Source organism: Capricornis sumatraensis, chromosome 15 (assembly GCF_032405125.1).
Source record: "Capricornis sumatraensis isolate serow.1 chromosome 15, serow.2, whole genome shotgun sequence".
NCBI lineage: Eukaryota > Metazoa > Chordata > Mammalia > Artiodactyla > Bovidae > Capricornis > Capricornis sumatraensis.
The window spans coordinates 34,577,730-34,592,914 of record NC_091083.1 but is presented as its reverse complement, the minus strand read 5'-3'; the positions used below and the strand labels follow the sequence as shown (position 1 = coordinate 34,592,914).

At 40.0% G+C, this 15,185-nt stretch overlaps 1 protein-coding gene across 1 annotated transcript in view; it reads left to right on the top strand.

The window, feature by feature from the left end:
* Positions 1-15,185, top strand: part of CUBN (cubilin) — a 272,488-nt gene that overhangs the window by 60,500 nt on the left and 196,803 nt on the right. Inside the window, exon 22 of the mRNA XM_068987509.1 lies at positions 529-659. Coding sequence (XP_068843610.1) covers positions 529-659 — 131 coding nt within the window. The remainder of the gene's footprint in view (positions 1-528; positions 660-15,185) is intronic.

Below are 15,185 nucleotides of genomic sequence, written 5' to 3'. Positions count from 1 at the left end.
TTGCCAACTAAGGCCCGTCTAGTCAAGGCTATGGTTTTTCCTGTGGTCATGTATGGATGTGAGAGTTAGACTGTGAAGAAGGCTGAGCGCTGAAGAATTGATGCGTTTGAACTGTGGTGTTGGAGAAGACTCTTGAGAGTCCCTTGGACTGCAAGGAGATCCAACCAGTCCATTTTGAAGGGGATTTCTTTGGAAGGAATGATGTTCAAGCTGAAACTCCAGTACTTTGGCCACCTTATGTGAAGAGTTGACTCATTGGAAAAGACTCTGATGCTGGGAGGGATTGGGGGCAGAAGGAGAAGGGGACGACAGAGGATGAGATGGCTGGATGGCATCACTAACTCAATGAACGTGAATCTGAGTGAACTCCGGGAGATGGTGATGGACAGGGAGGGCTAGCGTGCTGCAATTCATGGGTTTGCAAAGAGTTGGACACGACTGAGCAACTGAACTGAACTGAATTTGGGGTATGTCATTTTGAGCATCCTGAAAGTTTTTAAATCTGTTTTCTTTCTTGGTTCCAAATAGATATTGTGGAAAATCCATTCCGCCCTCTCTTACCAGTAATGACAACTCATTAATGCTTACATTTGTGGCTGACTCTGACCTTGCTTATGAAGGCTTTCTAATAAACTATGAAACAACTGATGCATCAGCAGGTAAGAAAATAGCATTGCATGCTTGGTTTCACTTACTTTCTTACAAAATAGTACCATGAGAATATTTTATGCCAAAATTTGTGCTATATAAAGAAAGATGCTTTTATGATAAAGCATAGTGACTTAAGTGCCTTTCATATTAAATATAGAGTAATGATAAGAGTATTTTGTCAATGTTATATCTTCTAATTGTGGTAATTGTACTATGGTTGTGTAAGAAAATGTTTATGTTTTTAGAAATAATGAAGCAATGGGAGCAAAATATACGTATGTATATAAATCTAAGTGAAAGGAATTTGGGAACTATTCCTGACAACTTTTCCATTCAATTTAAATTTCTGTCAAAATTAAATGTTACGAAAGAGACCAAAAATTTAAGAAATTAGAAAAAGGACAAAAACAGAGTAAGAAACCACTATACTGCATGGAATTCTATGGCAGAAAATGAAAGTTTTCTTGTTAGAATATACATTTCTAAATTTGACCTAATGAAATTGAAACTTTTCAGCATTTATTCCTTTTTTAATATTTTTCTATTACTTAATTCTCATCATTACTTTGCTCTTTGTCAATGCAATGTAGGAAACAAGTACCATTTGCCAGCAGGGTCTTTGAGGTCATAGGTAAACCAGAGATGTTCCTAGCTGGCCCCGGAAGCTATGGTTTTAGGGCTTCCCTGGTGGCTCAGCAGTAAAGAATCTGGCTGTCAATGCAGGAGATGTGGGTTCCATCCCTGGGTCAGGAAGATCCCCTGGAGGAGCAAATGGCAGCCCACTTGTGTGCTTGCCTCGAGAATCCCATGGACAGAGGAGCCTGGCGGGCTATAGTCCATGGGGTCATAGAGTTGGACAAGCCTTAGCGACCAAACAGCAACAATAAATGTGCTTTCTTAGGTTCATGTTGCCACTGCGATATATACATTTTTAGGGAGCCTGGGTTTTCCTTTTGCATAGTATTTAGAAAGATAGCTCATGGAACAAAATACTGTGCAGTTATGACATATGGGGGTATGTGACTAAGTTTCCCAAGCATTTCACACCTTTGAATTGTCCCAGAAGCATGCAATTCTTCGTTGCTTAAGAAAGTACTGAGAGCATTTCAGTGTGCCATATGCGCTCCCGCTGACACTCTTGCATCCAGAAACCCCAGGCTCTCATCTTTTAAAGCCCCCAGTCCCTTTAAAAAAAAAAAGGTAAATTAATCTACTTGGAGTCCCTCTCAGTGTCTTACTTGTTTCTTCTCAGAGCGTCTGACCATAATTCTTCGTTTCAGGCTGCCTTCTAGTAGTTCAAGTTCTGTTTTAGAAGCACGGCTTTAGATTTCTCCAGGATCCCAACTGTGAGAAAGCTATACACCTTTCTCTCCTGTGGGTCCCACTCTCAAGGGAGTTTATTATATAGCTCCAGCACCTGAGAAATTGAATCCCTGGCAATTCCAGTAGGTTACATTATTTGATTGACATATTTACTGGACTTCGTTCAGATTTTTAACATCCCCTGACCAAAACTGGCTTTTCAAGAAATCCTAGTATGCACACAATTTTCCATACTCCTGTGGTTTTATCTGCCTCATATACTTGGCCCAAACCACAGCTGAATATTAGATTCGGGTTTGGAGCAAGTCACTTGAACTCTCTGGGCCATAGTCTTCTCATCTGTAAAATTAAGGAATTGGATTTGATGATCTTTGCGATGTCTTCTGCCTTTAATCAACTGTGAACACAAGTTTAATTTGCTGCATGAATAAACTAGCTGTAACTTAGATAATAAACGATGCAGGTGGGACCTCCTAAAATATTATGGAAATCTTTGTAACAGCTCGCAGTGTCACTAGAGTGACTAACACAGCTCTGCTGAAAATCGCACTGGTTTGTAAAGCAGTATCTAGTCCAACGGGGGTAATCTGGCAGGGAGGATGATACATTTTAATTGAGAAAGATAAGAGACAGATCAAATAAGGAGGTTGTGAAAAAAGAAAGAAGCCTGCTGGACAGAACAGGAAACTGATAAACAAAGGGAAACACAGGTGAGGAGAGAGAAGGGCGTTCTGGGGCGGATAACTCTGCAGACTCTGGTCGGCGTCCCTGTAGGGTAATCACTACCTTGGCTGTTGTGTCCAGACAGGGCTGAAATCACAGACAAGGAAGTGCTGGCTTTCTGTCCCTTGGCTGAGCCTGACTGAGCCTGGCTGGTCGCTGTGTGCCTGCCTTTGAGGGATGATTTCACCGGTCTGACTCCCACAGGCAAATATTCGTAAGAGCAACCTGATGATTGTATCCAGGAAGCCATATGGCCCCTCATCTTACCATTTGGAGCCCGTCTCAGTTTCCCATAGATGAGGGTGTGTGTGGTTGCCCCTCATGAATTGTTGAGAGGCCCCCGCAGGACTGCTCAGGGAAGGGCTGGACTCAGGAGACTGACCGGGGGGTCCAGGCAGCCGGAGTCTGAGTGAGCTGCCCACCTGGAAGCAGCAAGGTGGTAGGGTGCTTTCTTTTCAACTATCATACTATTTTTGATGTTGTCTGCAGGGTACAGCAGTACCAGGGAGAAGTGTCAATGGAAGCTCAGTTGGTGGTCTTCATCTTATTTATTGCTTTAGCAAAAGTTATTTTTAGAGCAATCACAATCTTGATGGTGTTGGGTTGTTGGCTTTTAGTCCCTCAGCGCTACAGATGAGTTTCTCTGTTCAAGTCTTTCCTGTCTTCATCTGATAAAAGTTAAATTTCCTGACTCGAATCCAGTTACTTTCCCATCTGTAGTTCGTACCATGGGGCTATGATGTCAGCCCCTAAGTATGTGTTTGCGCGGAAAGAGATTGACTCTGGTCATTACTTCGACTCCTTCTCTCATCACTGTTTCTGCCTCCATCCAGATGTGCCTGGGGTAAGAGAGACAAAAAACTAACAAGAAAATGTTTGTGGATAGAAACCCTTAAGGATATCTTAGCAACTGATTTATGAAACTGGATGTTAAATGTTTGCTAATTTAAAGTACAAAATATTTTAATTCTGAGAGAATATAATTGATTAGTTGACTTTAGTTTTTTAACTGTAATTTTATTTTCTGTTAACATCTGCTGCATATACATTAATATGATCCTACTGAGAGGACTTTAAGAGGATTTAAGAAAATAGAGAGAAATGTACCTGACACACTTTCTACTTTAACATTAGATGAAAGCTGTATAATGTCCAGTCTAGTGTTTTTCAAACATTGAAACAGTCATGATTCCTTAGTGGGTCATGATGTCATCTTATTAGATTGCTACCTACATTTGTTAACAGTATGGAATAAATGGGAGATTGAGATTGACATATATACATACTATAGATAAAATAGACAATAGCACAGGGAATTCTACTCAATACTCTGTGATGATCCATACAGGAAAAGAATCTTAAGAAAAGGTAGATATTTGTATATGCATAGTTGATTCACTTTGCTGGCAGGTGTTTAGTGCTGTTTTTCATCCATCACCCTGGAATTGAGCACAGGAGAGACATCTAAGAGTGAGAAGCCAAGAAATGATTAACAGAAGGGCAAACAAGGGTTTCTTTAGAAGACGGGAATAGAGAGTGTTCTGCTTCTGTGTTAAGACTTCAGTCCAGCAGTGTTCTCAAACTCGAGCATTCATTGGAAACTCAAGGTAGGGTTTTCTTATTAAAAGTTCAGGTACCAGAGTGTGTGTTAGTTGCTCAGTCATGTACGACTCTTTGCAATCCCATGGACTGTAGCCCACCAGGCTCCTCTGTCCATGGAATTCTCCTGGCACGATTACTGGAGTGGGTAGCCATGCCCTTCTCCAGGGAATCTTCCCAACCCAGGGATCGAACCCAGGTCTCATACATTGCTGGCGGATTCTTTACCCTCTGAGCCACCAGGGAATCTGAGTCACATAGGTCTAGGGTAGGTTTTTAGCAGTCTATTCAGATGGTTCTAATGAAACATGGCAGTTTATCAGAGATTCTGAAAGTCATGTCTTAGGACATTAATTACTAGAGTTACAACTGAGATCTCATAGTGGATTGGGCTGTAACTCCTCCTCCTCATAGAAAATGGAAAGTATTTTCTATGATTTGGTGAAAGGACAGCTGAAGGTATAGTCAGAGCCTTGATTTTGGTCCCAACCTTGCTGCTAACTTGGAAAGCTTTGGGCAAGTCACAAGCCTCTCTGATTCTTTCTGACTTTTCTGCTTTGAGATATTCAGATATTTTCCCTCTGTAAAAGGTTTTTAGTAAGTTTATTGATCTTTTAAATATTTTCTTTCTCATTGGTCAGTGTTTTCTAATATTTTTTGCTGTATGTATGGGTTTCCTACCACTCTCCAGCGCAGTAGATTTATCTTATTATTTTTTTGAGATTTATTTTATTTTTTGGCTGTGATGGGTCTTTATTGCTGCATGTGGGCTTTCTTTAGTTGCAGTGAGCAGGGACTACTCTTTGTTGAGGTGTGTGGGCTTCTCACTGTAGTGGCTTCTCATATTGCAGAGCACGGCCTCCAGGTGCACAGGCTTCAGTAGTTGTGGCACGTGGGTTCAGTAGCTGCAGCTCTCAGGCTCTGGAGCCAGGCTCTGTAGTTATGGTTCTCAGGCTTAGTTGCCCCACGCGTGTGGAATCTTCCTGGACCAGGGATGGAACCTGTGTCCCTTGCCCTGCAAGGTGGATTCTTAACCACTGGACCATCAGGGAAGCCTGATTTACCTTATTTAACTTATTATATTTCTTAGTTCATAGAATAAAAATGCTAAATAAGACATTTAATTGTGATATTCTTAGTTTCCTACTCACCTTCATTTCTATTATTTTTATAAGTCTTTATTGAATTTGTTGTAGTACTGCTTCTGTTTTTTTATGTTTTGGGTTTTTGGCCTCAAAGCATGTGGTGTCTTAGCTTCCGATCCAGGAATAGAACCCCCACCTTCTGCTTTGGAAGGTGAAGTCCTAACCGCTGGACCACCAAGGAAGTCCTCTCTTCAGTTCTAAATTGACATTCCATGCTTAAATAAACCAGGGATTTTAAAGAACACAGGATTTGGAAAGGAAGGACTTGGATGTGAATTTTACCTTTGCTTTGTCTGAACTAAGTGATTTTCAGAGCTTAACCTCCTGGAGCCTCAGCTCCTTCATCTGTACCTTCATCTCTAAGAAGGGAAGGTTAGAATGTCTGGCTGTTTCATATAGCTGGGGAAGATAAAATGAGACACTTTCTGTGAAAAGTTCATAATTGCTCTAAAGGGCCATGACTGTGCCAGATTTAAAATAGAATTACTGATGTTCAAATACAATTTTACAATAGCTGCTTTAGTGATTCAGCTTTGATCCATATTCATTAGAATTGGTCATCGACATGGGAAAAAAAGTCATTACTGTGACCACCTAGCAGAAAATTGTAGGTGAATGTTAGATGTGGGTTAGGGAGACTTTTTCTTTCCTAGTGGAGAAATGGAACCTGTAATTTTATCTTCTCTCAGGTCTTCATTTTGAGGATTGTTAAACCAAATATGCCAGTGGAAGCAGATGACAGTCCCAGGGTTAATTAAAAAATCTGAGGTCATAGGGATTCATGCAGACCCAGAGGTTTTGTAAATGATTTCAGAAAGCTTTGCCTAGAAGGTTGCTCATGAATGTGACTGGCTAATCCCATAAGTTTGATCTTTGGTTCTGGAGAAGACTCTTGAGAGTCTCTTGGACTGCAAGGAGATCCAACCAGTTAATCCTAAAGGAAATCAATCCTGAATATTCATTAGAAGAACTGATGCTGAAGCTGAAGCTCCAATTCTTTGACCATCTGTTGCAAAGGGCTCACTCATTAGAAAAAGACCCTGATGCTGGGAAATATCAAAGGCAGGAGGAGAAAGGGATGACAGAGGATGAGATAGTTGAATGGCATCACTCACTCAGTAGACATGAGTTTGAGCAAACTCCAGGAGATGGTGAAGGACAGGGAAGCCTGCTGTGCTTCAGTCCATGGGTTGCAAAGAGTGAGACACGACTGAGCAACTAAACAACAAAATCCCATTAGTTATCTCACATGACAAAGCAGGGAGGTGGTAGAACAGCTACTCATGATCTAGAGTCTCCCTAGAACATCCCCATGGAAGAAATGCAAAAAAGCAAAATGGCTGTCTGAGGAGGCCTTACAAATAGCTGTGAAAAGAAGAGAAGTGAAAAGCAAAGGAGAAAAGGAAAGATATAAGCATCTGAATGCAGAGTTTCAAAGAATAGCAAGAGGAGATAAGAAAGCCTTCTTCAGTGATCAATGCAAAGAAATAGAGGAAAAGAACAGAATGGGAAAGACTAGAGATCTCTTCAAGAATATTAGAGATAGCAAGGGAACATTTCATGCAAAGATGGGCTCGATAAAGGACAGAAATGGTCTGGACCTAACAGAGCAGAAGATATTAAGAAGAGGTGGCAAGAATACACAGAAGAACTATACAAAATAGATCTTCACGACCCAGATAATCACAATGGTGTGATCACTCATCTAGAGCCAGAAATCCTGGAATGTGAAGTCAAGTGGGCCTTAGAAAGCATCACTACGAACAAAGCTAGTGAAGGTGATGGAATTCCAGCTGAGCTCTTTCAAATCCTGAAAGATGATGCTGTGAAAGTGCTGCACTCAATGTGCCAGCAAATTTGGAAAACTCAGCAGTGGCCACAGGACTGGAAAAGCTCAGTTTTCATTCCAATCCCAAAGAAAGGCAACACTAAAGAATGCTCAAACTACCGCACAATTGCACTCATCTCACATGCTAGTAAAGTAATGTTCAAAATTCTCCAAGCCAAGCTTCAGCAATATGTGAACCGTGAACTTCCTGATGTTCAAGCTGGTTTTAGGAAAGGCAGAGGAACCAGAGATCAAATTGCCAACATCCACTGGATCATGGAAAAAGCAAGAGAATTCCAGAATGTCTATTTCCACTTTATTGACTATACCAAAGCCTTTGACTGTGTGGATCACAATAAACTGTGGAAAATTCTGAGAGAGATGGGAATACCAGACCACCTGACCTGCCTCTTGAGAAATCTGTATGCAGGTCAGGAAAAAGCAGTCAGAACTGGACATGGGACAACAGACTGGTTCCAAATAGGAAAAGGAGTACATCAAGGCTGTATATTGTCACCCTGCTTATTTAACTTCTATGCAGAGTATATCATGAGAAATGCTGGGCTGGAAGAAACACAAGCTGGAATCAAGATTGCTGGGAGAAATATCAATAACCTCAGATATGCAGATGACACCACCCTTATGGCAGAAAGTGAAGAGGAACGAAAAAGCCTCTTGATGAAAGTGAAAGAGGAGAGTGAACAAGTTGGCTTAAAGCTTAACATTCAGAAAACGAAGATCATGGTATCCGGTCCCATTACTTCATGGGAAATAGATGGGGAAACAGTGGAAACAGTGTTAGACTTTATTTTTCTGGGCTCCAAAATCACTGCAGATGGTGACTGCAGCCATGAAATTAAAAGACACTTATTCCTTGGAAGAAAAGTTATGACCAACCTAGATACTATATTCAAAAGCAGAGACATTACTTTGCCAACTAAGGTCCGTCTAGTCAAGGCTATGGTTTTTCCAGTAGTCAGGTATGGATGTGAGAGTTGGACTGTGAAGAAAGCTGAGCGCTGTAGAATTCATGCTTTTGAACTGTGGTGTTGGAGAAGACTCTTGAGAGTCCCTTGGACTGCAAGGAGATCTAACCAGTCCATTCTGAAGGAGATCAACCCTGGGATTTCTTTAGAAGGAATGATGCTAAAGCTGAAACTCCAGTACTTTGGCCACCTCATGCGAAGAGTTGACTCATTGGAAAAGACTGTGATGCTGGGAGGGATTGGGGGCAGGAGGAGAAGGGAATGACAGAGGATGAGATGGCTGGATGGCATCACGGACTCAATGGACGTGAATCTGAGTGAACTCCAGGAGTTGGGGGTGGATAGGGAGGCCTGGCGTGCTGCGATTCATGGGGTCCCAAAGAGTCGGACACGACTGAGCGACTGAACTAGGAGAGACACTCTTCTAGCTACCGGATCAGTTTACCCTAGTCCTACCACCCAAAGCATATGTGATGATAGCATCATTACTTTTTGAGTTGGAGGATTATCCATGTTTTGAATTTCCCCTTTGATAATCAACTGAATGCTATGTTCAGTTCAGTCACTCAGTCGTGTGTGACTCTTTGCGACCCCATGAATTGCAGCATGCCTGGCCTCCCTGTCCATCACCAACTCCTGAAGTTTGCTCAGACTCACATCCATTGAGTCAGTGATGCCATCCAGCCATCTCATCCTCTGTCGTCCCCTTCTCCTCCTGCCCCCAATCCCTCCCAGCATCAGAGTCTTTTCCAATGAGTCAACTCTTCGCATGAGGTGGCCAAAGTACTGGAGTTTCAGCTTTAGCATCATTCCTTCCAAAGAACACCCAGGGCTGATCTCCTTCAGAATGGACTGGTTGGATCTCCTTGCAGTCCAAGGGACTCTCAAGAGTCTTCTCCAACACCACAGTTCAAACGCATCAATTCTTGGGCGCTCAGCCTTCTTCACAGTCCAACTCTCACATCCATACATGACCACAGGAAAAACCATAGCCTAAAACTTATTTAAAAGTGCTTTGTAGAGGCAGACCTACATTGTCATTTTTAGAAAAATATGATTTTGTGATTTTATGGTCGTCCATGGAAGACATTTATGTACTTTCTCTTTTCTTCCTTTCCTTTTTTTTTGAAGTTGATCAGAAAGAAAGATGTGAGAGGCCTACTAATAGCTGTCTTTGATCTTCAGAGATGTGCTTTTTCACTGTTACTTCAGTTGACTATATTAGATGGAAAAAATCTACTTTTTTCTTCATCAGTTTGTCAATATTGTTAGACCATAATAAAGGGAAAATTGCCATTGGGTATAAGTTTCCCTTTGGGTACATGAGATATAAGTAAAAGGCATTTTCCATGTTTGGATCTTGTGTTGATGTATGAAGCATCATGGCAATACGTGAATATCCTTTTATGGGAATATATTTAACTTTAATTATTTGTGCTTTATTGCAAAGCATAATAGGAAGCCAAAGCCTAGCATATTCTCATTACACTGCCTATAAACATAAGCCTACTCATACTTCTCAATATCAATATTATTTTACACAGAGCAGTTTACACTGTCATATGAACATTGTACATGTTTCAGTGTTAGGTAAAAACACTTAGTAATCTTTTAAGAAACAAATAAATTTAGAGAACCACTGTTTTTCTCTCTGTTAAATTACAGATATGAATCTCATACAAACTAAAAATGTTAACATTAAATATCTATCATTTAATATTTATAAAAGATGTACCTTCAAAATATTTTTGTTTCTCTGTTTCAACTTTATTTATTAAATGTTAGATATCTGAATTATTTATTGGGTTTCCTTCAAAGAACTCAACTTGTCTTTGAACAGAACTTTCACCCTTTTAATAACCCATAGACTTTTATTTTGTAATTCCATGTAGTAAAATTCATTCATAGTTTTAGCAAATGTGTATACCCATGTCATCACCACTCCATACAAGATATAAAACACTTTTATTATCTCAGAAGGTGTCCCAGTGTCCCTTTATAGGGGCTTCCACATCCTCCATCTCAACAACTGCAGACCTTGTGCTTATCACTGTGTATTCATTTTGCCTATTCAAAAGGCAAATATGAATGGGAACACAGTGCATTCTTTTATGTCTGGCTGCTTACATAAAGCATAATGCTTCTGAAATTTGTTCAAGTCATCCTGTTAATAAGTGGTTCTTTTCATTGCTGAATAGTCCTCTGTTGTAATGGATGTATCGTAATTTGATATCCATTCACTTGTTTTTGGATAGTTGAATTGTTTATGGTTTTTAGCTATTATGAAAAAAAAAACTGCTGTGAAATTGATGTATGAGTTTTTTGTGGACTTAGGTTATCAGTTCTCTTGGGTAAATTCTAAGGGTAGAATTTCTAGGTCTTATAGTAATGCTGTGTTTAATTTCACGAGAAATTGCCAGCTAGTTTTCCAAAGTGGTTTTATCATTTTATGTTCCCAACTGCAATGAAAGAGAATTCTACTTTCTCCACATTTTCGTTGATCCTTGGTATTGTCAATCTTTTCATTTTAGCCACCAATAGTTGTGCCTCATTATTGTTTTAATCTACATGTCCCTGATGACTAGTAGGACTGAGTACTTTTTTACATGCTTATTGGCAATTCATATATTTCTTTTGTGAAGTGTCCACTGAAATCATCTTGTTCATTTTTGTTTAGTATTGTCATATGTTATATATTCTATATGCAGTTATGTCTTTTGTCAGATAAATGTATGGCACATATTGTCTCCCAGTGTGTGCAGCTAGCCCTTTCTTTTTCTTAATGGTATTGTTTGAAGAGCAATAATATGTCTTTTTTTCCCTTCATGGCTAGTGTTTCTTTTTTTTTTAATGTTGCTTAAGAAATCTATGTCTACTGAAGTTGTGAGGATTTTCTGTGCATTCTTCTGCAAGTATTTTGGTGTGAGGCTTTTACATTTATGTTTATGATCCGTTTTGAGTTAATTTTCCTATGTAATGTGAGTTATGTATTCAAGGTTGCTTGTTTGCTTAGCAAATGATATTTAATGATTCAGGCACTATTTGTTGAAAAGATTGTCCTTATGCACTGAATTGCCTTTGCACTGTTGTTGAAAACTAATTGTCCTTGTGTCTTTGGGTCAGTTTCTGGAATGGCTGTGCTATTCTATTGATCTGTGTATCCTCCCGTATGACAATAGACTCTATTACTTCATATTATGTAATTTTATAGTTTATCTTAAGATCGGGAAGTGTAAATCATCCAGATTTTTCAAAATTGTTTTGATTATCCTAGGCTTTTTATACTTCCATACACAATTTTAGAATCATTTTTCAAATTGAACTGAAGAAACAAACAAAGAAACACAAACTTGTTGGGAATTTGATTAAGATTGGACTGAATATATAGATGAATCTTAGGACAAAGGGCATCTTACAATGAGTCTTCCAATTCATTATCATATTTACTTCTCTATTTATTCAAATCTTTTGAAATATCTTTCAGCTATGTTTCAAAGTTTTCACTGTAGAATTTTTGTTTCTTCCCATTAAATTTTCTGTCAAGTGCTTTATCCTTTTTCAATTCAGTTTAGTCACTCAGCCATGTCTGACTCTTTGCGACCCCATGAATCGCAGCACGCCAGGCCTCCCAGTCCATCACCAACTCCCAGAGTTCACTCAGATTCATGTCCATCAAGTCAGTGATGCCATCCAGCCATCTCATCCTCTGTCGTCCCCTTCTCCTCCTGCCCCCAATCCCTCCCAGCATCAGAGTCTTTTCCAATGAGTCAACTCTTCGCATGAGGTGGCCAAAGTACTGGAGTTTCAGCTTTAGCATCATTCCTTCCAAAGAAATCCCAGGGCTGATCTCCTTCAAAATGGACTGGTTGGATCTCCTTACAGTCCAAGGGACTCTCAAGAGTCTTCTCCAACACCACAGTACAAACACATCAATTCTTCAGCACTCAGCCTTCTTCACAGTCCAAATCTCACATCTATACATGACTACTGGAAAAACCATAGCCTCAACTAGATGGACCTTAGTCAGCAAAGTAATATCTCTGCTTTTGAATATGCTGTCTAGGTTGGTCATAACTTTTCTTCTAAGGAGTAAGTGTCTTTTAATTTCATGGCTGCAGTCACCATCTGCAGTGATTTTGGAGCCCAAAAACATAAAGTCTGACACTGTTTCCACTGTTACCCCATCTATTTCCCATAAAGTGATGGGACCGGATGCCGTGATCTTCGTTTTCTGAATGTTGAGCTTTAAGCCAACTTGTTCACTCTCCTCTTTCACTTTCGTCAAGAGGCTTTTTCGTTCCTCTTCACTTTCTGCCATAAGGGTGGTGTCATCTGCATATCTGAGGTTATTGATATTTCTCCCAGCAATCTTGATTCCAGCTTGTGTTTCTTCCAGCCCAGCATTTCTCATGATATACTCTGCATAGAAGTTAAATAAGCAGGGTGACAATATACAGCCTTGATGTACTCCTTTTCCTATTTGGAATCAGTCTGCTGTTCCATGTCCAGTTCTAACTGTTGCTTCCTGACCTGCATACAGATTTCTCAAGAGGCAGGTCAGGTGGTCTGGTATTCCCATCTCTCTCAGAATTTTCCACAGTGTATTGTGACCCACACAGTCAAAGGCTTTGGCATAGTCAATAAAGCAGAAATAGATGTTTTTCTGGAACTCTCTTGCTTTTTCCATGATCCAGAGGATGTTGGCAATTTGATCTCTGGTTCCTCTGCCTTTCCTAAAACCAGCTTGAACATCAGGAAGTTCATAGTTCACATATTGCTGAAGCTTGGCTTGGAGAATTTTGAACATTACTTTACTAGCATGTGAGATGAGTGCAATTGTGCGGTAGTTTGAGCATTCTTTAGTGTTGCCTTTCTTTGGGATTGGAATGAAAACTGAGCTTTTCCAGTCCTGTGGCCACTGCTGAGTTTTCCAAATTTGCTGGCACATTGAGTGCAGCACTTTCACAGCATCATCTTTCAGGATTTGAAAGAGCTCAGCTGGAATTCCATCACCTTCACTAGCTTTGTTTGTAGTGATGCTTTCTAAGGCCCACTTGACTTCACATTCCAGGATTTCTGGCTCTAGGTGAGTGATCACACCTTCGTGATTATCTTGGTCATGAAGATCTTTTTTGTATAGTTCTTCTGTGTATGCTTGCCACCTCTTCTTAATATCTTCTGCTTCTGTTAGGTCCATACCATTTCTTTTCTTTATCGAGCCCATCTTTGCATGAAATGTTCCCTTGCTATCTCTAATATTCTTGAAGAGATCTCTAGTCTTTCCCATTCTGTTGTTTTTCTCTATTTCTTTGCACTGATCGCTGAGGAAGGCTTTCTTATCTCTTCTTGCTATTCTTTGAAACTCTGCATTCAGATGCTTATATCTTTCCTTTTCTCCTTTGCTTTTTGCCTCTCTTCTTTTCACAGCTTTTTATGCAGTTGTAAATGGTATTTAAAATTTTATTTTCCAGTTATTTGAATGGTATTTAAAAATTAAATTGATTTTTTAATAATTATCTTGTATCCTATAATCTTATTAAACTCAGTTATTAGTTTCAGTATCTTTTAGTAGATTTCTTAGTGTGTTTTACATAGGCAATTGATCATGTCTGTAAGGACAGTTTTATTTTTCCCTTGTCATTATCTGTTTGTCTGTCTCTCTCCATTTGCCTTTTGCCATAATTGGGACCATCTGTAACATTGAATAGAAGGAGTGAGACTGGACGTACTGGCCTTGCTGTTTATCTTGACAGGAAAGCACTTAGTCCTTTACTACCCAAGTATGATGTTAAGTTTGGGTTTTTCATAGATGCTCTTCTGTTGCTATTTTCCTGTCTTCTCTTTGGTTTACAGAATATTTTTAGTATTCTATTTTATGTCCTTATTTGGCTTTTTAGTGATATCTCTTTTTGTGTTTGCTTAATGCCTAGCAATATGCATTCTGAAATAAATTCTTAAAGCTATCTGAATGTGGTGTGGTCAGTGAGTGTGTGGTCAGTCTATCAGTCCATCAGCTCAAGGAGACTGTTTCACAGCCTTTATTTAATGTTCATTTGATCCATGAATTTTTATCACAGTAGTACTCCTTACTGGATCTGAAATACTTAATATACCACCTCTTCACACAGAGCTCTGCTCCTGCTTTCCCCTGCTTAATCTCTGCCTTTTCCCGCCTCCTTCCCTTTTCCCTCCCCCTCCCCTTCCTCCCTCCCCCTCCCCTTCCTCCCTCTCCCTCCCCTTCCTCCCTTCCTCCCTCCCCCTCCCCTTCCTCCCTCCTCCCTTTCTTCTGACCTTCCTTCCTTTTCTTCCTTCCATTATTCTTTGGCCCTTGAAGAAATATCTTGACAGACTATGGAAAGGTAAACAACATTCATCCCTGTCATATCCCTGAATGCATATCACTGTCAACTCCTTCAGTAAGCTAAGTCTTGATTACTTGCTGTTTAAAATCAAATAACCAACTATGTGGTAAATGCTTGTTAGTCTGAGGGCTGTACATGATAGGAGAACCTGTAATGTTTTCTGTGCATCTCTGTGGCATTGGTTCCTTTTTTCTTTTTTGAGTATGGTTATACAGCAGCAACTTGGGAAAATAGCACACCTAACTTATATGCAGAGTACATCATGAGAAATGCTGGGCTGGAAGAAACACAAGCTGGAATCAAGATTGCCAGGAGAAATATCAATAATCTTAGATATGCAGATGACACCACCCTTATGACAGAAAGTGAAGAGGAGCTAAAAAGCTTCTTGATGAAAGTGAAAGAGGAGAGTGAACAAGTTGGCTTAAAGCTCAACATTCAGAAAACGAAGATCATGGCATCTGGTCCCATCACTTCATGGGAAGTAGATGGGGAAACAGTGGAAACAGTGTCAGACTTTATGTTTTTGGGCTCCAAAATCACTGCAGATGGTGACTGCAGCCATGAA